Genomic DNA, 26,464 nt, shown 5'->3' on the forward strand with positions numbered 1-26,464 from the left:
AAAATGAACAGATCGGGGAAACAGTTCAAGTGGTACATACCTAGCATACGTGAGGTCCTAAGTTCAATTCCCAGCAACACACAGCGTCCCCCTGCCTCAGCCTCTCACAATAATGTTTTTTCATATCTAAATCATTTTGATGTTGTTGTAAACATCATGAAAATGGGGCCGGGGGAGGGGGCGGGCAGTGAAATCGTATAGCAAGTAAGGAGCTTGTCTTGCATGCAGCTGATCTGGGTTCAATTCCCAGCGCCCCATATAGTCCTCAGAGTCCTGCCGGGAGTGCTCCCTGAGCGCAGAGACAGGAAGTAAGCCCTGAGCATTGCCGGGTGTGACCCAAGAAGCAAACGGCAACTAAAAAAATCATGAAAATTGTCTTTTTTCTTCCAGTGAAGCAAGATTTTTTTTTTTTAATTGAATGAAAGCCTCCTGGGGGGAAAAGGAAGGAATAAGTGTTCAGAAAGAACACAAGCTTGAAAGAGCCAGCAAGCAAAGAGACAGCACGATACGGTTGCAGGGCCCGAGTGCGGGTACAGCCTGTAACGCCACTTGCCTTGCACGCGGCCTACCCAGGTTTGATCTCTGAATGCAAAGCCAGGAGTAAGCCCTGAGCACTGCCTGTGTGGCCTCAAAGCAACAAACCTTCCCCCCACCCCCTACCCCAAAGGAAGATACATATTTAGGGGTAAAATGCGGGCTTAAAGGGGCAAGCTGAAAAATTGTCATCTCTACTTTATTTGATGACCAACGAGGAATTTACACAGTGGAATACCAGCAACGTCCCAAACAAGAATACAAATGTTGCGCATCCCACAGGACATTTCACCCAAATGAAAGGTGCTCTTTTATGAAATAGCCTCAGGGGATACCAAAGGCCATGTCTGGTGGTGCTGGGAAATGCCTGTAGCTGCCTGTAAGCCAAGTTCCTTGATCCCTTCACTCTCTCTAGCTTCTGAAAAGAAGCTTCTAAAGATACAAGTTCAAAAGTTAGCATGCGGGCAATGCTAACTTTTGCAAACCATTAAATCACTTGTCACTGTCACTGTCATCCCGTTATTCATCAATTTGCTCAAGCGGGCACCGCACCAGTAATGTCTGCATTCATCCTAGCCCTGAGTAAATAACAAGTCTCACAATGGAGATGTTTCTGGTGCCCGCTCGAGCAAATCGATGAACAACGGGAGGACAGTGCTACAGTGCCGTGCCCATTAAATCACTTAATCACTTAAATCATTCCTGTTAGCATTACCCAGCCCAGGGCAGATGACCAGATCTTAAGAATCAAGGCCAGTAAAGATGGAAAGAAATAAGTGGCTACAGACTTTCTGGGGAAGAAAGAGAGGCAAACATGTAGAGAACACGGGGGCTGGAGCAATAGCCCAGCGGGTAGGGCGTTTGCCTTGCACGCGGCCAACCCGGGTTTGATTCCCAGCATCCCATATGGTTCCCTGAGCACCGCCAGGAGTAATCCCTGAGTGCATGAGCCAGGAGTAACCCCTGTGCATCGCCGGGTGTGACCCAAAAAGAAAAAAAAATGTAGAGAATAGCCGAAAGCAGATTGAGCAACGCAGTGAAGAGCATTGTGCTCATTTTAGAGCACTTATACGGGATGTGTGAGGTTCTTGGTTTGACACCTGACACTGTAAAAAAAAAAAGTACTAGGCTGATACTACCTACCAAATATCAATGAATAATGGAACATGGGCCACCTGTGATTTTCTTTTTTTTAATCCATCTTCTATAATGAACATGTATTACTTACATAATCTAACTCCATTACAACCAAATGACCTTGGGCAAGTTTCTTAATTTCTAAAAATTACTATGGAGTTGGAGGCTGAGAGACATTATGTACACCTGCCTTGCATGCAGTTGACCTGGGTTCAATCTCTGACACCACATACGGTCCCCCAAGCTCTCTAGGAGCAATCCCTGAGTGCAGAGCTAGGAGTAAGCCCTGACCACAGCAACATGTGGTCCAAATACAAAAAAACTGTCACTGTCACTGTCCTCCCGTTGTTCATCGATTTGCTCAAGCGGGCCCAATAACATTGTGAGACAAAAAAAACAAAAAAACAAAAAATAACCCTCCCACCTACTGTAGAGGGCTATTATAGAAAATAAAAGAGAATTATGTGTAGTGCAGTATTTGGGATAAAGAAGCACCCCACCCAAATATTGACAATTATTATTCACATGTGGAAGCTGATGTGTAAACATTTTTCAAAGTGGATTTGGGGAACACAAAGTAAGGTGAAATTCTAACTGATGTTATTTGTGTCAGGGGGTTATTTTTTTTATCCCTGTCTTTCTAGACTAAGTCAGGGGGAACCAAGGAGGTTACACATTTTCAAGGGCCCCACTGGGAGCTATTACTACCAGTCTCCTTTCTCAAAGTGACATTGAGCCCACTGTTCTATTTACCCAGCAATGCTGAGAATCTTGGCAGATGTTGCCTCTGGGTTGGCTGTCCAAGCATTCAAGTGGGAACTGGGATGAGTCTCAGCTCAGCAATTCTGAAATGTTTGACTTGGGTTAGTCTTTCTTCTCTTTGGCTCTCAGTTACTGCATCTTTAAAACGAAGAGGCTTGGTCAAATGAGCCTTAATATTTTAATGGTGAAATCTTGGCAGGAGACAGGTGAGGGGCTGGAGAGATAGTACAGTGGGGAGTGTGTTTGCCTTGCATGTGGCCAACCCAGGTTGGAAACAAGGCATCCCATTAGGTTCCCCAAGCACCACCAGGAGTAATTTCTGAGCCAGAGCCAGGAGTAGCCCCTGAGCATCACTGGGTGTGACCAAACCGACCCCTTCCCCCCAAAATAAGCAGGTGAAGGTCACATATGGTCCCCTGAGCCCTGCTAGGAGAGATCCCTGAGTACAGAGCCAGGAGCAAGACCCCAAACCAAAATAAACCAAACCAAAAAAGCGGGTAAAAATATGGACAAGCTGAATGTAGAATCTCCAAGGGAAGAAATTCCTAGACTGAAAGCTTTTCAGAACTGTAAAAAAGTCATTATGGAGATGAGTGTTTAAATGGCAGAGATTTCAAGCAGTGTTGCGTCCTCATATCTGAAAGGAAACTGAAAACATAACAGATGGTATATTTCTGCATTCTAGGGATAAATGAAAGAAAAGCAAGAATGCATTCCTGAAAGTTCAGATTACTAGGCCAGAGACAGCAGAGCAGGTGAGGTGCTTGTCACAGCCTACTTAGGTTCGATTCACTGAACTGCATCTTGTCCCCTGAGCCCTGGTAGGAGTAATTCTTGACCACAGAGCCAAGAGTAAGTCCTAAACATGATCCCCAAACCAAATCAAAACAAAAACCCCAACCAAAAACCAAAAAATAGGGGCTGGAGTGATAGCACAGTGGGGAGGATGTTTGCCTTGCATGTGGCCGGCCCGGGTTCGATTCCCAGCATCCCATATGGTTCCCCAAGCACCGCCAGGAGTAATTCCTGAGTGAAAGCCAGGAGTAACTCCTGAGCATCACTGGGTGTGACCCAAAAAGCCAAAAAAAAAAAAAAAAAAACCACCAACCCCAAAACAGAAACAAAACCAAAACCAAAAAAAAAAAAAACCCAAACAAAAAACCAATTCATACTACCATATCACCTGATCTCACTATTTGCCAATGGAACAAATTAATTTAACTTACCTCTGGTATGTTTCTTTAACTTGCCTTCCATGGTAAAATGTGTTCTTTTGTTTTATTTTGTTTGTTTTGAGGTCACTCCCAGTGGTGCTTGGGGGACCATGCAGTACAAAGGATTGAACCTGCTTATCCAGCATGCAAAGCATGTGCTGGCAGTCCTTTGAACTATCTCCCTGGCCTCAAAAATGCTTTCTTTCCACAGTGTTTATATGAATATTTTTCCTGTTCTTCAGGAGACAATGTTGATGTTTTATGAGTCTAGTGGATCTTAAAATCACCTTCCATTGGCTGTTGAAAATCAGGTAAAATCTGAGTATCTGGAGTTTAATGAAAAAATATAGTTATTTTAAAAATAAACATACTAAAGTATTGTAAGATTAAGAGAAACTAGGTGGATATATATATGGGGACTCCCTGTATTATCTCAGCGACGCAGTGTTTGGTGCCAGGTATCCAATCCAGAACGTCAAACACGCAATGTGTTTGCTATACCACTGAGGTACATTTCTAGCCGCCCCCCATGATATTTTTTTAAAAAAAATAATGGGGGGAGGTCAGGTGGGGAGGGACGGATATTGAGATCATTGGTGGTGGAGAATGGGCACTGGTGGAGGGATGGGTAACTGATCATTGTATGACTGAAATGCAAACACAAACGTCTGCAAGTATGTAATAGTACCTCACGATGATTCACTAATAAAAAATTTAAAAACAAATAAAATAATGGGCGGCTTATACATAGCCCACCAACCTGGATTCAATCTCCTATACCACATATGATCTTCTGAGTACTACCAGCAGTGTTTTGCATGCGGGAGATCCAGGTTCAATCCCCAAAACTCATGAGGTTCCTACACTTCTAGTAACCCTGAGCACAAAGTCAGGAGTAGAGGCCCTGAATCTGATAGGATGTGGCCCTATAAACCCCCCAAAATGAAACCTAATTATTAAACATCTTCCTTCACCTGTGGCTCTTTCTTACATTTCTGAGTAAAGGGTCATGACAGTTCAACTCAAATAGAGTTGCTATTTCTATTACTAAAACAAGTTTGGTTGCTTTTTTAAAAAATTCATTCTGTTACTAAACAGGTTTGTTTTGGGGCTGGAGCAATAGCACAGCAGGTAGGGCGATTGCCTTGCATGCAGTTGACCCAGGTTCGATCCCCAGCATCCCTGAGCACTGCCAGGAGTAATTCCTGAGTGCAGAGTCAGGAGTAACCCCTGTGTATTGCCAGGTGCGACCCCAAAAGAAAACAAACAAACAAAACAAACCCAGGTTTGTTTTTGTCTTTTAAGTTTCATATGATAGCACTGGAGGGAAATCTAACTTAAGAAACTTCAGGGCTGAAGAGATAGCACAGTGGGAAGGATGCTTACCTTGCATGAGACAGACCTGGGTTCAACTTTCAGAACCACATATGGTATCCTGAGCCCTTCAGGATGATCCCTTAGTGCAGAGCCAGGAGTAAGCCCTGAGTACCACCAGGTGTGGCCTAAAACCCCCAAAATCAACCATACAAAAGAAAAATCTTCCAACCATAGGCTTTTTCCATTCTGCAGAAACCTGTGTTTTCTCTTGAACACATATTTCTCTTCTCTTCCCTCACATACATCTAACTTTTTTCAATTAAAAACTACATTGCTTTACTAATAAAAATCTGCCAACCATTTCTTTTTTTCCTTTGACAAGTTATACCTGTTATTTTAAATTTCTTATCAAGGCGGCTTAAGGCATATTTATCATTATTATTATGATTTTGGCAGCCAGTGCGAGGAGGGGAGGCTCTAAGTGAGGTTGAGAAGGCCGAGGTGCAGCAGTGCTTGGGGGCCCTTCAGATGGCCCTGGAGACGCTCAGGGAACCCTGACGGGCTTCCTGTAAGGCATGCAACTTAACTCGAACTCTCACTGTATTATCTCTCCTTTCCATACAGTTTTTTCTTTAATAACCTTTTCATATCCTCTTACCTTAGCTGTCAAATATGATGGACATGTCTTCCTTCTTTCATTTGATCTTTCTAAGGTTCTTTTCTCCCATGGTTTCTGATCATGCCTCTCAGTTTCTGTTCCCTGCTCCTTCTATGGTAACGTCCCTAAGTTTCTGACTTCAGCCTTCTTTCCTCATTTTATACATTTTCAGTAGATGATGTCACCCATCTTCTTGTTCCACCTACTAGTTATCTGTTGCTGACATTTAGCGCCAGCCAAATAGCTCTCATTACCTGCCATTCTACCTGGATAGCCTCCAGGCATTGTAGACTCATCCCTGACTAAGGTTCAAATCTTTGCTCTCCATTCTCTAATCACCCTTCCCAGAGTTTTCCATCAGGACGACTTGCAATAACGTTCCTGTGTGTGGGTGTATGTGTGCTTTTGGGGTCACATTCAGAGATGATCAGGGCTACTCTTGGTTCTGTGTTTGGGGGCGTTTCTCTGGTGGTGCTCAGAGACCATGTAGTACTGAGGATCTAACTTTGGTCCCTCTCTCCAGCCCCTCTTTTTCCGTTTCTCTCCTTCCCTGGTATGTGATCAAACCAACGGTCTCACGGACAACGTGAACGAAAGCTCTACAGTTGAGCTACAGCTCTAGGTCCCAGAATGATCGATCTTTCTTTTCTCTTTCTTTCTGGAAGGAGCGGAGGGAATTGGGTCCCCCTGGTGCTCAGGGGCTATTCCTTCTGTGCTCAGGAGTGATCCCCGGACAGGCTCATGAGTCAATGTGTGATGCTGGACATTGAACTGTTGCTGACCCCAGACAAGGCAAGTGCCTCACATCCTCTACTGTCTCTCCCACCCCCACAATTTTTTGTCAACTATGCCTCTTCTCTCTTGCCTCCATGTTGTGTGTGTTGTTTCTTCCTCTGCCACTTCTCTGTCCTCTTTGATTTGTCCTCAGATTCAGTCAGGCACCATTTCTTCAAGGAAACCCTCCCTGATGTGGCCCAGTCAGCTTTTGGGTCCCTCCAAAATTCTGCACCACCGTTACCACTCCCAAAGCACCTGGAGTATTTTTTTTTCTTTTTGGGTCACACCCGGCAATGCACAGGGGTTACTCCTGGCTCTGTACTCAGGAATCATTCCTGGTGGTGCTCAGGGGACCATATGGGATGCTGGGAATTGAACCCAGGTCGGCCTCATGCAAGGCAAATGCCCTATCTGCTGTGCTATCGCTCCAGTCCTGCACCTGGAATATTTCTAAGATATGGGGCCTATTGCACTCAGATTGTAAATTTTATTTTCCCTATTATAAAGTCACCTGATGGTAGGAACCATATCTTTTCCCCTTTTATGTTCTCAGCACATGACACCTAAGAGATGTTCCATAAATGTTTGTCTCACTAATGGTGTCAACTTCTCTCTTCCCAAAACCATTCCAGTCAGGCCTTGTTCCTTGTTCCCCAGTAGCATTCGATGTCGTGACCCTCATGCTGGCAAGTATGGGGTTACTTTAAGCTAATCTCTGTGGTACATTCTGTTGATAACGCTCCTTATTGCTTTTCTCACTTCTCGGACCTTGTTCTCTTATTTCTATTTCACCAGTTTCTCTCTCATTTCCTCAGCTGGTTCTCTGCGACCTTTAAACACCAAGGTCTCAGTCTTCAGATCTTTCTGCTCTCTCTCCACTTCCTAGGAGAGCTCATGTATCTTTTACCTTTTTCTGGTGGGTATGGGGAGAGGGGGGTTCAAGGGGTGGCTCTGTGGTGGTGCTCTGGAGGTCCAACACCAGGCAATTCTTGGCCAATTGGACCCTTGGACCACTGGTTCAATCCAAGGGCCCAAGGATTTGATGCTGAAACAACCTGATTTCCTCAGCTTCGCAGAGCAGGATTGCATGGCATGAGGGACAGCATGTCGCTGGCACAGAATGTGGCAAGAAATGAGAGGATGTATTCTTCTGTCTGAAATGTCCTCCTCCTGGATTCTGCACAAATATCTTCTCAGAGGCCTTTTCTTGACTAGACTCAATCCTGCTAACCTGCTTCACTGTTACACAGCACTCACCACCACCTGACACAATTTCTTCACTGTCTCTCCCTCTATATCATCGAGTCTGTGCTGGCAGATGTGCAGCTATATCTGTATCGATGACACATAACTCCAGAAATACTTGCTAGATGAAGATAGGGAGGAAAAGAAGAAAGTAGGAAAGGAGGGGAGAAATCACAGGAAAAGAGAGGAGGGAAAAGAAACCAGAAACTGAGTTGACATGATCAGAGTATTTTCTTAAAGTGCACCAGAGGAAGTTCATGTTCAAAGTACTGGAAAATTAAATCAAGAACCTAGTCAGCAGCATCTTCTTAGAAAAAAATTGACAGGGGCATTTTACATACTAATTTAAATAAGTTAGGTATTGAAAACTGCCCAATGGATCTTTTAAAATGCCAGATAAATGAAAGAATTCTTGCCCAAATACATGGGGGTTCCTCCCCCCCCACCCCAAGATTAAATCAAGAATTTCAAAAGAAATACACTACCCAGCTCAGCTGGAAGTTAGCCAGTGGGGAGAGGAGAGAATGGGGTTTAAGCAGGGCACTTGTTCTGAGGTTTCAGCCTTTGATGAATTCTGCAGCTAAGAGACTTGCTAACTAGTCTGGGCCTAGAAAGACCCCGACTCTTTTAAACAAAGATCCCTGGAGGGTGACAACAGCTGCGGCCATTTAGATTCATACATACAGAAAATTCTGGTTATTTGATTTGGGAAAAAGTGGTGACTATGGAAACCCTGTACTCTAATTTGAGCAGGAGCAGTAAACCATTTACTAACCTCCGTCAAAGCCCTTGGCCTTTTGTCCTTCACTCAACCAGGGAAAGAGAAAAGTGGCTGAGAACCTCAGTGAAAATATCCAACTGCCTGCACCTGAGCCAAGTTCTCCTGAGCAAATGCCCACAAATCAGACCATCTGGCGAAAAGACCGAGCCCCCACGGAGGCTGCAGGTGTCCCGGCCACACGGACTCTGTTCATGAAGTTCCTCTCACAGACCCCGGGGCTTCAGATACTCACACTTCTCTTTTCTGTGTTTGCTTCTTCAGCTGCTTTCTGGTACCTTCAGAGAAGGGGGGGGGAGAGAATATTCTCAAATTAAACTTACATTTTTCACTCTTTCAGTCTTTAAGCAAAACAAAGGGTTTCTGCCAGCCACTAACTGTATTAAATCAACTCTATCGAAGCAGCCTCAGAACAGCCCTCACTTCCAGTGCTGGTCCCACTATCTGTTCTGATATCTCTGAAAGATGCATCAGTGGATGAGAAAAACTCCTGGAAACTGGATACCATGGGGTATAAGCCCCAAGTTTCATCACTTATGAACTGTGATCTCTTGCAAGTTATTTAATCCTCTCTAAGCCTCAGTCTCCTGACTCAGAAAATGGCATTACACATCTATTTACAGGGTTGTTTGGATCACATATGTAAGAATACTTTGGAATCAGAGAATATGGCACTGTATTAATCCTATAATATACATAACTCTGAACTTTAAATTTATTTATTTGCTTTTTTGGGGTCACACCCGGCAATGCACAGAGGTTACTCCTGGCTCTGCACTCAGGAATTACCCTTGGCAGTGCTATGGGGACCATATGGGATGCTGGGAATCGAACCCGGGTCGGCCACATGCAAGGCAAACGCCCTGCCCGCTGTGCTATCACTCCAGTCCCAAACTCTGAACTTTATAACTTTTTTTACTGTTGTTGTTTTGGGGCCACACTCCTATTCAAGGCTGACTACTGGCTTTGTGCTCAGGGGACCACATGGAGTGTTGGGGATCAAGCCTGGATTAGCAACATGCAAGGCAAACACTCTACAAGCTGTATTACTGCTCTGTCCCTGAACTTTATAACTCTTGCCCGTCAAATGATCAAGGTGTAATACTGCTTGTACATGAGTGAATTTAGTCTAAGTGTTTCGTGTTGTCAGATTAGCTCAGAAAAATGTATTTGAGGGCACTGCACATCTTTTAAATAACACATAAAATGTCCTTAGAAGAAATTACAAGTAGATCAAACACTCCTGAAATTCATAAGGAACAACAAATTCCCTGAATACTGAAAGCAATCTCTGGGAAAAAAAGATGGGAGGCATCACTTTTCCCAACTTCAAACTGTGCTACAAATCAGTAGTAATTAAAATTAGCATGGTACTGGAATAAAGAAAGGCAAATCCTCAGGTCAATGTAATAGAGTTGAATATCCTGAGACAGACCCTCGAGTATGTGATCAGTTAATCTATGATAAAGAAGCAAAAAATATAAAGTGGAGCAAGGAAAGCATCTTCAACAAATGGTGGTGAGAAAACTGGTCAGCTAGATAGAATAAATAAATAAAATAATACCTCTTTCCAAAGCCATGTACAAAAATCAAATCAAGGGGCTGGAGAGATATTACAATTGGTAAGAGACTTGTATGCATCCTACCTGAATTCTAGCTCCTCTGAGAAACATTAGGAGTAATTCCTGAATGCAGAGCCAGGAATAACTCTTGAGTATTACTGGGTGTAACCCAAAAACTTAAAAAAAAAACTCAAATCAAAATGGATTAAAGACCTTGATATGAGACCTGAATCCATAAGGTACATAGCGGAAAACATAGGTAGAACTTTCCCTGACATTGATGTTAAAGGCATCTTCAAGGAAGAACTACCACTGACCAAGCAAATGGAAGCAAAGATAAACAAATGGGACTACATTAAACTAAGATGCTTCTGCACCTCAAAGGAAACAATGACCATAATAAAAAAGACAGCACATGGAATGGGAGAAATTATTTATTCAAAACTCATCTGATAAGGGGTTAATATTCAAAATATATAAGGCACTGGTAGAACTTTACAAGAAAATATTCAATCCCATCAAAAAGTGGGGAGAGGAAACGTACAAAAACTTCCTCTAGGAAGCAATAAATGGCCAGAAGGCACATAAAAATGCTCTACATCACTAATCATCGGGGAGATGCAAATCAAAATAACAATGAGATATCATCTCATGCCACAGAGACTGGCATTCTTTCAAAAGAACAAGAACAACCAGTGCTGGCATGGATGCTGGAAGAAAGGGACTCTCAATTCACTGCTGGTTGAGAACGCTGACTGGTCCAGCCCTTTTGGAAAACAACATGGACATTTCTCAAAAAACTAGAAATTAAGCTTCCATACCCAGCAATACCATGCCTGGGAATATGCCCAAGGAATATACTTGGGGATATACTCAAAAACACACTGCAGAAAAAAACATCTGCACTCCCATATTCATAGTAGCACTAGTCAAAATAGGCTGAATATGGAAGTAACCCAAATGCCCAAGAACAGATGAGTGGATAAAGAAATCATCTACTCAGTGGAACACTATGCAGCTATTAGGAAAAATGAAGGCATGAGATTTGCTTATATATAGAAGCACCTGGAGACTATCAGGCTGAATGAAATGAATCAGAGAGAGAGGGACAGACATAGAATGATTGCACTCACTTGCAGGATTAAAAAAAAAACATAGTATGAGATCAATAAACAAAGACAGTAGAAATGAAGGCCAGGAGGACTGGTCCATGATTAGAAGCTTACCAGAAGGGTGTGGGAGAGTACAGTTAGAACAGAGAAAGGACCACTGTGACAATGATAGTTGGAAATGATCACTGATTACTGGGTGCTGAAGGAAAGTCAAGTGATATGCTTGATACTATTTCAGTGGCAGTACTGCAAACCACAGTGCCTCAAAGGAAAAAAGGGGGTGGGGAGAGAGAAGAAAAGCGTCCGCCATAGAGGCTGGTCGAGGGTGGGGTGGGGTGGGGTGAGGAAAATTGGTGACATCATGGTAGGAAATGCACACTGGTGAAGGGATAGGTGTTGGAACATTATACGACTGAAGAAAATCAGGAACCATTTTGCAACTGTATCTCACAGTGATTTAATTTTTAAAAAGGTTAAAAAAAAGCTTACATTACAATTTGACAATTAAAGAAAAATATTTTACTCTTTTTATATGCATAAGAGAGATACCTGAGAAAGGTCTATGTGATAAAACAGCCATTGGTTCTTTGAGCAACATTTTTCTTAGCAATGCATAAAACAGTGACATAGTCAAGTGTGTGGCATCTAGATTCGATATACTTATTTTAATATAGTTATTAACTTAGTAATTCTATTTTATCATTACTTAAATGAAAAGATTTCTGAGAATAACTGAAGGCTAAGGTTTTTTTCTTTCTTTTTTTTTTTTTTTTGCTTTTTGAGTCACACCTGGTGATGCTCAGGGGTTACTCCTGGCTTTGCACTCAGGAGTCACTACTAGCGGTGCTCAGGGGACCATATGGGATGCTGGGAATTGAACCCGGGTGGGCCGCGTGCAAGGCAAACGCCCTACCCACTGTGCTATTGCTCCAGCCCCTAAGGTTTTTCATTTTGGCCATATTGTGTGGAGCTTAGGGGTCACTCTGGGACTTGAATATGAAGCTCTGAAAATACGCTTCGCTATTGACCACTGAAATCTTATGACGTTTCCTGAGGACATTAGGTTTTCTATGTTTGAAGACTAAGGAGGTCCAAACTGCAGCAAATCTCCAGACCACTCAAAACTGTCTTCACCAAACTTCTTTCATTAACTACCCCTTAATTCAGCACCAAAAGAGCAGCATCACTTGGAGAATACTTATAATAAGTCACTCATTGGCTAGCATGCTGAGAAACTAGTCAGCTAGAACTAACTCAATCCAGAAAAGTATAGTTCAGAAGGTCACGTGGTGGGCTGGAGAGATATAGTACAGCATGCGGTTTACTTTGCATAAGGTTGACCTGGGTATGTGTTCATCACCAGACTTTGTACACAAGTCAAGATATGGATACACCCAAATGTCCAACCAGAGCTGAATGGATCAAGAAGCTGTGGTATGGGGGTGGGGTTTGGGGAATGGACAAAAGGGAAACTTGGGGACACTGGTGGTGGGAAATATACACTGGTAAAGGGATGGGTGTTGGAACATAATTTGACTGAAACCCAATCATGAACAACTTTGTAACTTTGTATCTCACTGAGATTCAATACAAAAATTTAAAAAAAAAGTTGTATATGAACACAATGGAGTACTATACAGCTCTAAGAAAGAAAGAAAGAATCATAATTTGCAGCAACATGGATGAAACCAGAGGATATCATGCTGAGTGAAGTAAGAAGGAAAGGAATAGATAGAGACAGATCTCTCTCATATGTGGGACTTAAAAATACACAGCAAGGTAGCAACAAAGATTCAAAGGGAACATAATGGGAGAACTGGTCTACACAACTGAGTTTGGGGGGTGTTTGGGAGGTAGGACTGTGGGGTCCTAGGAAGGGAGAGAGGGTACACTGGTGATGGGTGTGGTATTGGAAATATGTGCCTGAGAAACCATTATTAGTAGCATTGTAAACCACATATTCTTAATTAAAAAAATTTAAAATAATGTTATATTTATAAATGAATTTATAATTTGATATTATTTTGTAAAAGAAATCTAAGTAAAAAAATTTAACAATTAAAACAAAACCACAAAGAGGAAGTATTTCTTTATTTACCCAAACCACCTGTTATTTATTTTTTCATTGGGACCACACCTAGCAGAGCTAGGGACAATCTTGGAGTTGCTGGGGGTGACGGGAGCTTAGATGCTAAGGGGTGACGTTCAGGGCCTCACACAGCGAGGCATATCCTCTTCTACTTGACTTATCTTCACAGTTCACAAAACCAACTTTCAATTAATAAACATCTTTGTAAGCCCAGAGCTTTCTGTTTTGTTTAGTTTTTGCTCTACAACTGAGCAGTTTTCTGATAGGGTAGGTTAAAAGGACTTCCAAAAATTTCTGGCATTTCCTTCATCATAAAAATGAAGAAAGTGGAATTAGAACTACTGTTGAGTGACAAGCTAGAAAGATATCTGCAATTTATAGACAGAAAAACGAACTTTCCTAAAATTAAAAAAAAGTAACTTTCCTAAAACAAAAGGACTATGACCACCACCACCACCGCCACAACAAAAAAAAGATAAACAATAGAAAAATTGAACGCAATTATAGAAAAGAACGTCAAATGGCCCTTTACCACTCTGCTCTGGGTCACCCGAATCCCAGCTCTGGGTGAATAATGTGTCCTTTACTTTACAGTGAAAGCTGGAGTGGCCTGTGCCTTCAGTAAGATAAGAATTTCCTTTAAGTTTTGATTTTCTTTTTTTTTTTCTTTCTCTCTGAAAACTCCCACATTCTCTTTCAATAAAATGATTTCATATTACTCTATACTATTATTATATTATTATTATTTTGGGAAGTAGTGGAAGTAGTGCTGGAGATTGAACCCAGATCCTCCACTTGCAAGGCATGTGCTCTGCCGCTGAGCCACTTCCCCAGCCTAAAATTATTTGCTAAAAACAAAATTAAAATGAGGCTAAATAGAGTTTACTGCGGGTACGGTGCTTGCCTTGCCTGTGGCCAACTTGTGTTTGATCCCAAGTACCGCATTTGGAATTCTGAATCCTTCCAGGAGTGATCTCTGAGCACAGACCCAAGACTTAGCCCTGAGTACCACTGAGTGTGGCAAAAAAAAATCAAATAAATTAAAATAGGGGGGCCAGAGAAACACTATAGGAGTTAAGGTGCTTCCCTTGAACATGGCAACCCTGGTTTGCATATGGTCCCCTAAGCACCACTAGGTATTGCTCAAAAATCAAGTGAATAAAAATTAAAAACAAAACAGAACAAAACCAAAAAAGATATTCCAGCTCAAAATAAAAATTCAAACAATATTATAAATATATCTTACCTGTAAGTGGAAAATTTATTTTTGGAGCTAAGATAATGCATTTGGAAGGCTAGAGAAAGTATAGTGGGTATGGTGCTTGCCTTGGCAATCCAGGTTTGATTCCTGACACCCCATATGCTCTCTGAAGGCCTGCCAGAAGTGAGCCCTAAATGCAGAGCAGGGGGTAAGCCCTGAGTCCAGCCAGGTGTAGCCGAAAAATAAAAACAACAACAACAAAAATACCCCCTGTATTGGCCTATATAGAAACTGGTTCTATCTCAAATTTTCGGTGTAAGAATAAATTAATAAAACCTCCCTAGAAGGCATTTTGTGAACTTTATAAAAATTACAAAATTATAGGAGCACAAATATTACTGATTCTGTTCCCAGAATATATCACAGAAAGAAAAGTCACTTCCATAAAATTATGTGTCAGCATTAATTTCAATAGCAAGAGACTAAAAACAACCTAAAAGTAACATATTCATATAGTGTAATAATGTGCCCTTATAAAAAAATAAAGGGATGATGGTGATAGTTGTACAACAACACAAATGTATTTATTGTCACTAAAATGTATATTTAAATATGGTAAAAATAGTAAAATATATAATATTTTTACTAATAACTTAAAGTATGGGTTATGGGGTTGTGAGACAGTAAAGTGGGTAGGCACATGCCTTGTATAAGACCAAGCCAGGTTTTTGGTTTTTTTTATTTGCTTTTTGGGACACACCTAGCAATGCACAGGGGTTACTCCTGGCTCTTTGCTCAGGAATTACCCTTGGCGGTGCTTGGGGGACCATATGGGATGCTGGGAATCAAACCCAGGTTGGCCACATGCAAGGCAAACGCTACCTGCTGTACTATTGCTCCAGCCCCTCCAAGCCAGGCTTTAACCCTGGCACCCCTAGGAGTGATCTCTGAGCCCAGAGTCAGAAGGAAGTACTGAGTATTGCCAGGTGTGGTCTCCTCAAAAACTAAAATAGGGCCGGCAATATAGTATAGTGGGTAAGGCACTTGCCTTGCACACAGATGACCTAGTGCGATCTCCAGGATCCCATATGGTCCCCCAAACACTGCTAGGAGTGATTCCTGAGTACAAAGCCAGGAATAACCCCTGAGCATCACTGGGTGTGGCCTCCAATATTAAAAAAAAAAACAAAAAACAAACATAAAAACAAACTAAAATAAAGTATGGGTTAGACAAAGGATGTGACGCAATGGTAAAGTGCACGCATCGCATGCATGCGACTTGGGTTAGATCCCTGGCACCACAATAAAAAGAGGAAAAAAAGAGTAGGAGAGATGACTCAATGTAGGCAGAGGGCCTGGGTTCAACCCCAGCACAGAGTAGAGTGTACTACTGCCTGTGACCTAAACAACAAAACGAACAAGCTAAACAGAAGCAAAAAAGAATGGTACTGGTATAAAAGCCAATGAATTAATGAAATGGAGACTCACTTAAATTTAGTCAGAGAATTTCTGATAAGCGTTTCAAGACCATCCAAAGTGGAAGGGTGGAGGGGTTGGAGAGATAGGGGGTACTTGCTTGTGGCTGACCAGACTTGATTCCTGGCATTCCATGTGGTCAGGGGATCCACCAGGAGTGATCCCTGAGTGCAGAGCCAAGAATAAGTTCTGAGCTCTCTGGGTCTGGCCCCCAAATCAAAATAAGTAAATACATAATGCTGGGAAAAAGGTATATCCACATGCAAAAAAATAAAGCTGCACCCTTACTTTATTTATTTTTCAGCTTTATTATTATTATTTATTTTTATTTTTTAATGAATCACCATGACGGACAGACTTACAAACTTTCATGATTACATTTCAGTCATACAACGATCGAGTATTCATCCCTCCACCAGTGCCCTTCTCCATCAGCAATGTTCCCGTTATCCCTCCCGCTACCCCCATCCCCACCCCCTCCCCCCCTCACCTGCCTGTGGCAGGCACATTCCCTTTTACTTTTTCTCTCCTTTTGGGTGTTATAGTTTGCAATGCAGGTAGTAAATGGCCATCATGTTGGTCTATAGTCTACTTTCAGCACGCATCTCCCATCCCAAGCGAGCCCTCTAAGCATCATTCACTTAGTGGTCCCTTCTCTATCCCTGCTGCCCCAGCATGTGAGGCTGGCTTCCAAGCCATAAGGTGCACTCTTACTTTATACTTTATGTAAAGAAAATAAGTCAAAATGTATTAAAGATCTGACTCTAAGAGCTAAAACTCTAGATCCCTTAGAAGAAAACTGGGCACAGCTTAATGCATTGGATTTGATAATGATTTCTTGGAATAAAACCAAAAGCACAGGAAAACAGCAACAAAAATAAACCGGACCTCAACAAAATTTGTTTATCAAAGGACACCACCTGTTGTGTGAAAAGGCAGCCCATGAAATGGGAGAATTTATTTGCAAATCTGGTAACGGATTACTATATCATATAAATAAAATATTATATGGATAATATTATATATAGTAAATAGCTGCAGTTGGAATTCCTTTAGCACATGGTCCAAGGGCTGATTTTCTCTTGGTATGCTGCAGAGGTTTGGGGAAAGGTAAGGTTGAAGGGAGGGAAGGAAGCCCACTCTTTTAAAAATATACTCAGATTGAGGAGGGAGCACCAAATAAAGGGTGTTGGGAGATTCCTCTCACGATGGAGATGCGTGATGAGAGTAGACTATAGACCGAACATAATTGACACTCAATGTCCCTTTTGCAAACCACAGCACTCAAAAGGAGAGAGATAACAAAAGGGAATGCCCTGCCACAGAGGTAGGGTGAGGTGGGGGGCTTGGGGGGTGGGAGGGATACTGGGATCCGTGGTGGTGGAGAACGGGCACTGGTGGAGGGATGGGTACTCGATCATTGTATAACTGAAACCCAAGCACAAAAATTTGCAAGTCTACAACTGTACCTCATGGTGTTTCACTAATAAAAATTTAAGGAAAAAAATATACTCAGATCTTGCCAGTTCTAAGTTTTCACCACCTGTCTTTTGACAGGTGCGGAGCGATAGCACAGTGGGTAGGGCATCTGCCTTGCATGTGGCTGACCCGGGGTTCAATTCCTCTATCCCTATTGGAGAACCCAGCAAGCTACCAAGAATATCCCAACTGCATGGCAGAGCCTAGCAAGCTCCCCATGGCGTATTCGATATGCCAAAAATAGTAACAACAAGTCTCACAATGGAGACATTACTGGTGCCCGCTCGAGCAAATCTACGAACAACGGGAGGACAGTGCTACAGTGCAGGGCTATATATAGTATGTGCTACTCTACCTGGCCTTTTCTTTTAATTTTAAAAATGTTGGTTTTTTTATATTTAAATAAAAAATTGTGGGGAAAGGAGTTTGGGTCACACTGAACAGTACTCAAGGGCTTATTCCTGGCACTGTGCTCAGGAGTCATCCAGAGTAGTGTCCAGGAACCATTTATCACTTAAATCACTTAACTTTCCGTTAGTCGTCGATTTGCTCGAGTGGGCGCCAGTAACGTCTCCATTTGTCCCTGTCGCGTGCTAGTGTAGCCCAATGGCATCTGTTCGCTCCGGGAACATGAAGGGCCTCAAACCGATCGTTCATGATCTTGACGAAGAAGTCTGACCATCTGGTAGGTGGGCGGCCACGCGGTCTTTTGACATCCCGTGGAATCCAGTCGGTAACAGCTCTAGTCCAGCGGTCGTCTTTAAATCTCATTACGTGACCAGCCCATCTGATTTTCGACACCTTGGCAAATGAGACAGTGTCCCTGATCCTTGATCGTCAACGGATGTCAGAACTCCGGATTCTTTCTCTCATTTGAGTGAAACGTGATATTCCAAGCATAGCACTTTCTATTCTTCTTTGGGAGACCTGAATAGCGTTCTCATCTTGTTTGCGTAGGGCCCAGGTCTCTGAGGCATATGTTAATGCATTTATGGTACCAGGAATTTGAACTGGGGTCAGCTACATGCAAGGCAAGTGTCTTAACTTCTGCATTAGCTCTCTGGCCCCTAAAACATTTGAATTTAGTGGGTGGAGAGCTGTACCCAGAGGGACTTGGAACTGCTTCTTGCAGTGTTTGGCGTACTGTGGTGCTGAGGATCAAACTCAGGCTTTCTTCATGCAAAACATGTATTTCAGTGCCAACATCCATTTGTTGATAGTGTGATGTGCTTAGAAGTTAGAAGAGTAATCTGTGCTGTCATAAATATGTGGAACTTATCTGCCCATTGATGGGAGAATATATCATCTACAAAGAGTGTGAGAAAAGACCAGAACTCAATCCTGAAGACTCACATACAGCAGTCAGAAGATGAAGATATGACCAGAATGACAAGGAACAGGCAGAGGTAGGAGGAAAGCCAGAAAAGGGAGGGAAGACAAGAGAAGCAGAGATGTAAAAAGAAGAAGTGGAAGAAGTGGTAAGAGACAAAGACTAACAAACATCTCCTTGATTAAGCAATCAACAGAAGGCTTCGGGAACCCTGGCAATCCTCTTCCATTATATATCTGATTTACTCATACTCCTTTTAATGGGCATTTGCATTATCTTCAGTTTTCTACCATTACAAAGGATATTTTGGTTAATGTCCTTGTACATATATTTTCCCATTTGTAATAATAATACATTGGTCTGAGAGAATTCCTAAAAGTGGGAATGCAGAAACATAGAAGATAACTTACCTAGAAAATAACTTAGAGCCGGATTTGAACTGCTATTTCCACACACCCTGACTCTCTCTTATCTATAGTATATTACAGCAATAACACAACATGTGAAAGTCATAGCCAACCAGTAGACAGGTCAATAGTTATCTAGGCAAGGCATTTGTACTGTGGTTAGCTGGGTAAATAGCCCTATAATATTTTTTTAATCTTATTGAATTGGGCTGGAGCGATAGCACAGTGGGTAGGGCGTTCGCCTTACAAGCGGCCAACATGGCCGACCCGAGTTCGATTCCTCCGCCCCTCTCGGAGAGCCCGGCAAGCTACCGAGAGTATTCGATATGCCAGACACAGTAACAACAAAGTCTCCAATGGAGATGTTACTGGGCCCGCTCGAGCAAATCGACGATCAACGGGAGGGCCTTATTGAGATAGTTCAAGCTTTCATGTTTGGGTTACAATCACACAATGATCAAACACCCATCCCTCCACCAGTGCACAGTCCCCACCACCAATCTCCCCGGTATACCCCGCCATCTCACCCTCCCCCTACCTCCATGGCAGACATGATTCCCATAATCTCTCTCTACTTTTGGGCATTATGGTTTGCAATATAGACCCTGAGAACCCATATACTATTTTAACAAAGAACACATGTAAAGAAAGAAGATGAAACCAGTTTTTAATTTTTTGTCCTGTCCTTTTCAGCTGTGAAGCATCTGTAACAAGTCACAGGTGTTTGTCACATCATTTTTGAACACTCTCACTCAAACATCCCCACCCTTTACTTGCAAGGAAGTACTTACTAAATAGTAGTTACACAGAGAACAAAGTACATACACCACTGCCTTTCCCCCACTCAGGTTCTTGGTACGTTTGCATTTTGTACTCTCAGAAAGTAGTACTGTAGCACTGTCCTCCTGTTCATTGATTTGCCCGAGTGGATACCAGTAACGTCTCCATTGTGAGACTTGTTGTTACTGTTTTTGGCATATCGAATATGCCACGGGGAGTTTGCCACGCTCTGCCGTGCGGGCAGGATACTCTCGGCCATGTGTATGGCAGGGCATTTGCCTTGCACGCGGCCGACCCGGGTTTGATTCCTCCATCCCTCTCAGAGAGCTCGGCAAGCTACCTAGAATAACCCGCCCGCATGGAAGAGCCTGGTAAGCTCCCCGTGGCATATTCGATATGCCAAAAACAGTAACAACAAGTCTCACAATAGAGACCCAACTGGGTCCACTTGAGCAAATCGATGAACAAGAGGAGGACAGTGCTACAGTGCTACTCTCAGAAAAACGATGAGATGCTACGGCACAAAGCTTTGAAATTCAGTGTTAGGCTAGGATTCAGGCCTTAGACTTCCCTCAAAGGTACGTACAGAGAGCAAAGAACACTATTCTGACAAAACAAAAACCAAACAGAATTTGCAATGAGATTTCTCTCATTGAGATCTCATCCCACTTCCTTTCCCAGATCCTCTCACCCAAGTTTTTTAAACTTTTTAGGCACTATGATTTGCAAAAGTGTTGATATTACAGTTTTAGGCATTCAATGTCACCATATCATGCCTGCTACTAGAGTGCTTGGATCCCTCTGTCACTGTCTCTAGAAGCCCTCTCACTGCCTCCTCCTTCCTGGATTTTCTTGTTCTCCAGTCTTCCCAGCTTTCCACAAAGGACTGAATAGTGCAAGTGCTCATTAATGCTCAGCTGTGAGGCGGGCAGCTGCTGGGGGATGCTAAAATTATCTGGGGAGTAATAATAGTGCCTCAGACTTTTCAAAGACCAGAAAACAGAGTTCCTGAGCCATGACTCTTGTTTGTATGCCATTATGCAAAGGAAACACTGAGCTTAAAAAGAGAAAATGGAAACTCCTACGGCTTGGGCAATGTCTTTTCTTCTGTACTAATTACATCATTAATGTGTTGCAGAAAAAAAGCAGAAAAAAGAAAGTAAACTGGCGAGAAAAGAATTTTTTCGTTAAGGAAAAAAAGAGTCCCAGAAAACTCAATATTATTCCTGTTTTTTCTTGGGCCTCTAAAATGGGTGCAGGTCTAACAAGTTGGGGGTGGAGGTGGGGCCCCCCCACCATGATGGGGAAAGGCATGAGGGGAGGGATCAGTGTACTGGGCTCAGTTCTGCCTCTGCAAGTGTCCCTTATTTTCCAAAAGGGGAACACTCCTATTTGGTGTGCTTGGTAAGGTATTTTTGAGTCTGAGAACACTACTATCACCAATTTACATGAAACAAAGTTCACCATTCACAGACCAAAACATAATTTATCATATTATACCAAATAGGAATATTCTATTTTCAAACAGTAAGAGAAACCTTGTCTTGACATGTGATTTCCAGTCATAATTGTTGACTTTAAGTTACTAATGGTTCAGAGAAATGTGACAAAGGTTAGCCATATTAGTGTTTTGTTGTTGTTGTTTTTTCTATTAAAAATTGTTCTACTGTGTCTCAGCTTTTGGAAGATAAAATTGCAGTGAAAGACAATTGATCGTATTGAATATATATGCCTAATAACAAGGGCTTAAAGGCATTGATCTATACTGATCTACTTAACTTGCTGAAGAGGTATGAAAGATGTCATAAATTCTGTACCTCCATATGAACATATGCAATTTTTAGATTCAACGTTAGCTCAATGTTATTTTGACTTTTTAAAAAATTTATTATTTTTAAAATTTAATTTAATTTTTATAAAGTTGATGACACTATCTGTCTGTCCTCCTGTTGTTCATCAACGTGCTCGAGCAGGCCCAGTAACGTCCCCATTTTGAGACTTGTTGTTACTGTGTTTGGCATATTGAATACATCATGGGGAGCTTGCCAGGCTTTGCCGTGAAGGCAAGATACTCTTGGTAGCTTGCCGGGCTCTCCGAGAGGGGCGGAGGAATCAAACCCGGCTCAGCCGGGCGGGCTACGTGCAAGGCAAATGCCGTACTGCTGTGCTATCACTCCAGCCAGGCTTTATAAGTTATTCATAATAATTTAATACATTCAATATTCCAACGCCAATCCCACCACCATTACACCTTCCCACCACCATTATTTTTAATTTTCCCCACCATCACCCAAGTCTGCCCAATAGCAGATCCTAAATACTTTATTTTGTATTGCTTGTTATGAATAAGTCTCTAATAATGATCAAAAAAGGTATCTTTAGAAGAAAGTGTGTGAAGATTGTTGTATCTCACCCGGGAGCCGTTAAGCCTTTGTAAAAGAGATTACTAACATGTTGTTACAAGTTGAGCCTGTGTGTTAATATTTTTTTAATCGAGATTGGTTGCCTTCTATTTTGTATCCTATCCAATGTGAGCTACTCCTGGTACATCAATGGTATAGAGTATGAGAAGTCACGTGGCTGCATTTGTGGCTGCGTGCTCCAGGAATTCTAAAATTTTAAATAAGGTTATAGAGCTGGAGTTAAATTTTGAACTGGATGGTGACTTTGGGGTCTGGAAGCATATCTGAAGTTTGTTGATCTGTTCTGAGATTTATTTATGAGTCTCTAGATCATGGCCAGTTAGTGAGCTTATAAGCACCAGAGTCAGTTTGTGGGCATGAATGCCAGGTTCTCAGAAGAACACAGGGTTGGGGAAAGGCAGCCCATCCCAGATCAGTGAGAGTCTGGAGATTCTGGTCACAAAACCTGCATACCTGAGTTTTTCAACAAATTTATCCATGGATGAGACTTGTCTTGAGCCTGTGGAGATCGGCTGCGAGCATGGTGGCAATTGAGTTCTGGAGGTTTTTGGCTGCTGGGACTCTGGGTGGGTGGGTGGGTGGGACTCATTTGATGTCCTCTGGGGTGCCTCAGATACAAGGTTCAGCCGGATGCAAGGTCTGGAGGCATCTCTCTGCCTATCAGTGGTTTTTAAGCTTTTATTGCCACACCACCCATTTTAAAGATATTTATTTAATGCCTAATATATAAACCCCTTTCAAAGCAAGGAAGTTGGGTAGGAAGTCCCAAGTTCAGTCCTTCAGATTTGGGGGTGGGGCAGGGATAGCGATTAGGCTAAGCTCAATGATACGCAGGGGTCACTCCTGGAAGTGCTCAGGGAAGCATTTGAAGTGTTGCGGACTGAACTAGGTTGGGCTGCATATAAGACAAGTGCCTTCACCCCAACACTCTCCTTTAAGCCCCAATCCTTTAGATTTTTTCCCTTCTTACCAGAACTGGCCCATGAGGTTCATCTGAAGATATCAAGTAAGATAGTTTGAGAGCCAGGAAGCTTGCTCAAAGAAATAGAGAGCACAAAGAAAATAGGGACTGGAGAAATAATGCAGTTGGGAGGACACTTGCCTGGAATGTGCCCAGTCCAGGCTTGAGCCCTGGCACCCCATATGATCCTCCACCAGAAGTAAACCCTGAGTACCACCAAGTGAGTCAATCCCCTACCCCTGAAAAAAAATAGAAAGAAAGGACTTGAGAGATAATTTGGGGATTAAGACCCAATTCTGGCTTGGTCCCTGACACCACATGGTTCCTAGAACATCACCAGATGTAGCCTTGTAGTGCCCCATCTCCAGTACCTTCAGTTACGGCTCTGGAAATCCCCCAGCAATGCCAGGAAGGCTCCTGGTAGTTCCTGTCACCACAGGATGTGAACAATATGCATCCTCATGCGCTAGTATTAAACCACTGGCTAGCTGGCCAAGTATTGTCAGCAGTGGCCCCAGGACACCCTGAGCATTTGGGAGGATCCAAGAAAATTTTAAATGCCTATTCAATATGCCAAAAACCAGTAACAATGATGGGTTTCCTTCCCCTGACCCTGAAAGAGCCTCAAATGTGGCACTTTCTAAAATCTCAGGACTAGGACGAAGGAGACGTTACTGGTGCCTGATCGAGGAAACTGATGAACAACAGGAAGACAGTGATACAGTGATACAGTGATTTTTAAAAAGGAGATAGTTTTATTCTCTCAGTTTCTGAATTTGCTTAGGGGCCCCATCTGTTAGTGACCAGGGGCAGTTCCTGGTTCATGCTCGGGGGTAACTTCCGGCAGTGTGTGGGGTGGTTGTATGCAATGCTCTTGACTATACTGCATGCAAAGCAAACACCTTACTTCCCCATTCTGGGGTTAAAGGTTAACCTCTTAGTCAACTTCTGGCCCTCCACAGATTCTTATTAGGATTGAAAATATGAAGTCTTGCGGCTGGAGCGATGGCACAGTGGGGAGGCCGTTTGCCTTGCATGCAGCCAACCTAGGTTTGATCCCTGGCATCCCATATGGCCCCCCAAGCACCACCAGGATTGATTCCTGAGCACAGAGCTAGGAGTAATCCCTGAGTATTGCTGGATTTGGCCCCAAAACAACAACAAAAAAAGGAGACTAATATAGTGTTGACATAATAATTCTGATTAACAGCTTCAGTTCTCTGTAACAACCATTTTCCCATATAATTTTCATGAAGAAAAGAAAGTTAGCCTACTATGCATGCAAAGGTGACTTCTGAGGTCCTTTGTACATTCTCTTTTCAAGATTACAAATATGAACCCCTAGAATTGGAGAGACAGCTAGTGTTGGAGCCCATATTTTAAAGGGGCAGAGTTCAGCCTCCATTAATCCCCACCAGAAATGACCCCTGAGCCATAAACCAGGAGTAACTCCTGAACACTGCTGGGTGTGGCATAAAAAAAAAAGAGAGAGAATATTAAACTCTAATATGAACTTCCTTACTAACTTCCTGCTTCTTATAAGTGCTATTTCAAGACTCAGATTCTAGAAGCTGGAGAGAAGACTATGATGAGCAGGGACTGAGGAAAGAGTGAGATTTTAACCGAAGAGATTGATTGACCAAGTCAGGCAGAAAATTAGTAACACTGGGAACAGGACTGGCTTTCTCAGCCCAGCGATCCTGGCCCGGCAAACAGCAGGGCCAGTGGAAATAAGAAAGTGGAACAAGAGGACAGAAGTCTCCCAACAGAGAGCAGATTTTTCCAAATGCACATTTCGGGTTGGCAATGATAGGTTTGGGACTGGGTCCAGGATCCCTGGAGACCCGGTGCAGGTGGCAAAATTGGGAAGATAAAGAAATTGTAGGACAGGAGAGAAGTATAGTGTCCCCTGGCTTTGCATGTGGTCGACCTGGGTTTGATCCCCAGAATCACGTATGGTTCCCTGAGCACCACCAAAAGTGATCCCTGAGTGGAGCTGGAGCAATAGCACGGCGCATAGGGCATTTGCTTTGCACGCAGCCAACATGGCAGACACAGGTTCGATTCCCAGCATCCCATATGGTCCCCCGAGCACCGCCAGGAGCAGTTCCTGAGTGCATGAGCCAGGAGTAACCCCTGAGCATCGCTGGGTGTGACCCAAAAAGCAAAAAAAAAAAAAAAAAAAAAAAGTGATCCCTGAATGCAGAGCCAGGAGTAAGATCTGCGGACTGCTTGTGTGGCCCCAAACCAAACATAAAAAAAGGAATTGTGAATCAAAAACATCGGTTTATTTATAAGACCACTAATTCTTTTTTGGGGGTGGGTGGGGAGGTAGAGCACACCTGGTGGCGATCAGGGACTAGCAATCCTGAGGGGGGACCATATGAAGTTCCAGGATTAGAACCAGGGTTGTGACGTAGCTGCATGCTAGGCAAGTGCCTTAACCTTGACACTATTTCTTTGCACTACTCTTTCCCCCACGCTTTTTTTTTTTTTTCTGCCACAGTGGGTGGTTCTCAGGGACTTCTCTTGGCTCTCTGCTCAGGAGCGACCCCTGGAAGTGCTGGTGACCTTCTGTGGTGTGGGAGATCAAAACAGGGCTCACTGATCAAAGGCAAACATCTTAACCCAGCTCCTATGATCAGCGATTCTTTGTTGTCAATACTGGCTTCAGGGAACATTTGGAAATGTGTGATTTCTCCCCAGGCCTTTTTTTTTTTCCCTTCTTCTTCTTTTTCTTAGTTGACACAATGCCCCACCTGAAGTACCAATGAAGGCAAGAAGTTTGAACGGGAGGCTGGTTTACCACTGTGGTGAAGGGAAGGAGACACTGAGTATGAGCAGTTGAACAGTGAACTCAATGCACAGATTCACAATTTTGGAAAAAGGCACCAAAAGTGGCAGTGGAGACGCAGGAGAGAAAAGTCTGATCGCTGGCCCCAGAGTGTTTCAGGGAAGCACGCGCAGAAAGAACAAGAGCCCTGTATCAGACACAGAAAGCATGCCGAGGGGAGGGCAAGTTTAAAGAGCTACGGGGCTCAGCAGGGTGAAAAGGGCAAGAATGTGAGAAGTCTCTCTGGAAAATAGGGAATTTCCAAGTTTCATTAATCACATCTTCAAACTGTCTCAAACCCTGCTGCCCCCACCCCCTCGGGAGCTTTCACTTGCATTCTCATAATTTGTCTCTCTGGTATGTATCTCTCACCTTTCCAATATACCTTT

The 26,464-nt window shown here is 42.9% G+C and overlaps 1 protein-coding gene across 2 annotated transcripts in view; it reads right to left on the reverse strand.

Annotated features, from left to right (window-relative positions):
• The window catches only part of LIMA1 (LIM domain and actin binding 1), a 117,070-nt gene that overhangs the window by 42,563 nt on the left and 48,043 nt on the right, over positions 1-26,464 (reverse strand). For both annotated transcript variants that reach the window (XM_056119930.1, XM_056119929.1), the window contains exon 3: positions 8,658-8,700. In XM_056119930.1, the coding sequence (XP_055975905.1) occupies positions 8,658-8,700 (43 nt within the window). The remainder of the gene's footprint in view (positions 1-8,657; positions 8,701-26,464) is intronic.

The sequence above is a fragment of the Sorex fumeus genome, unplaced genomic scaffold (assembly GCF_029834395.1).
Source record: "Sorex fumeus unplaced genomic scaffold, SorFum_2.1 ptg000042l, whole genome shotgun sequence".
NCBI classification, from domain to species: domain Eukaryota; kingdom Metazoa; phylum Chordata; class Mammalia; order Eulipotyphla; family Soricidae; genus Sorex; species Sorex fumeus.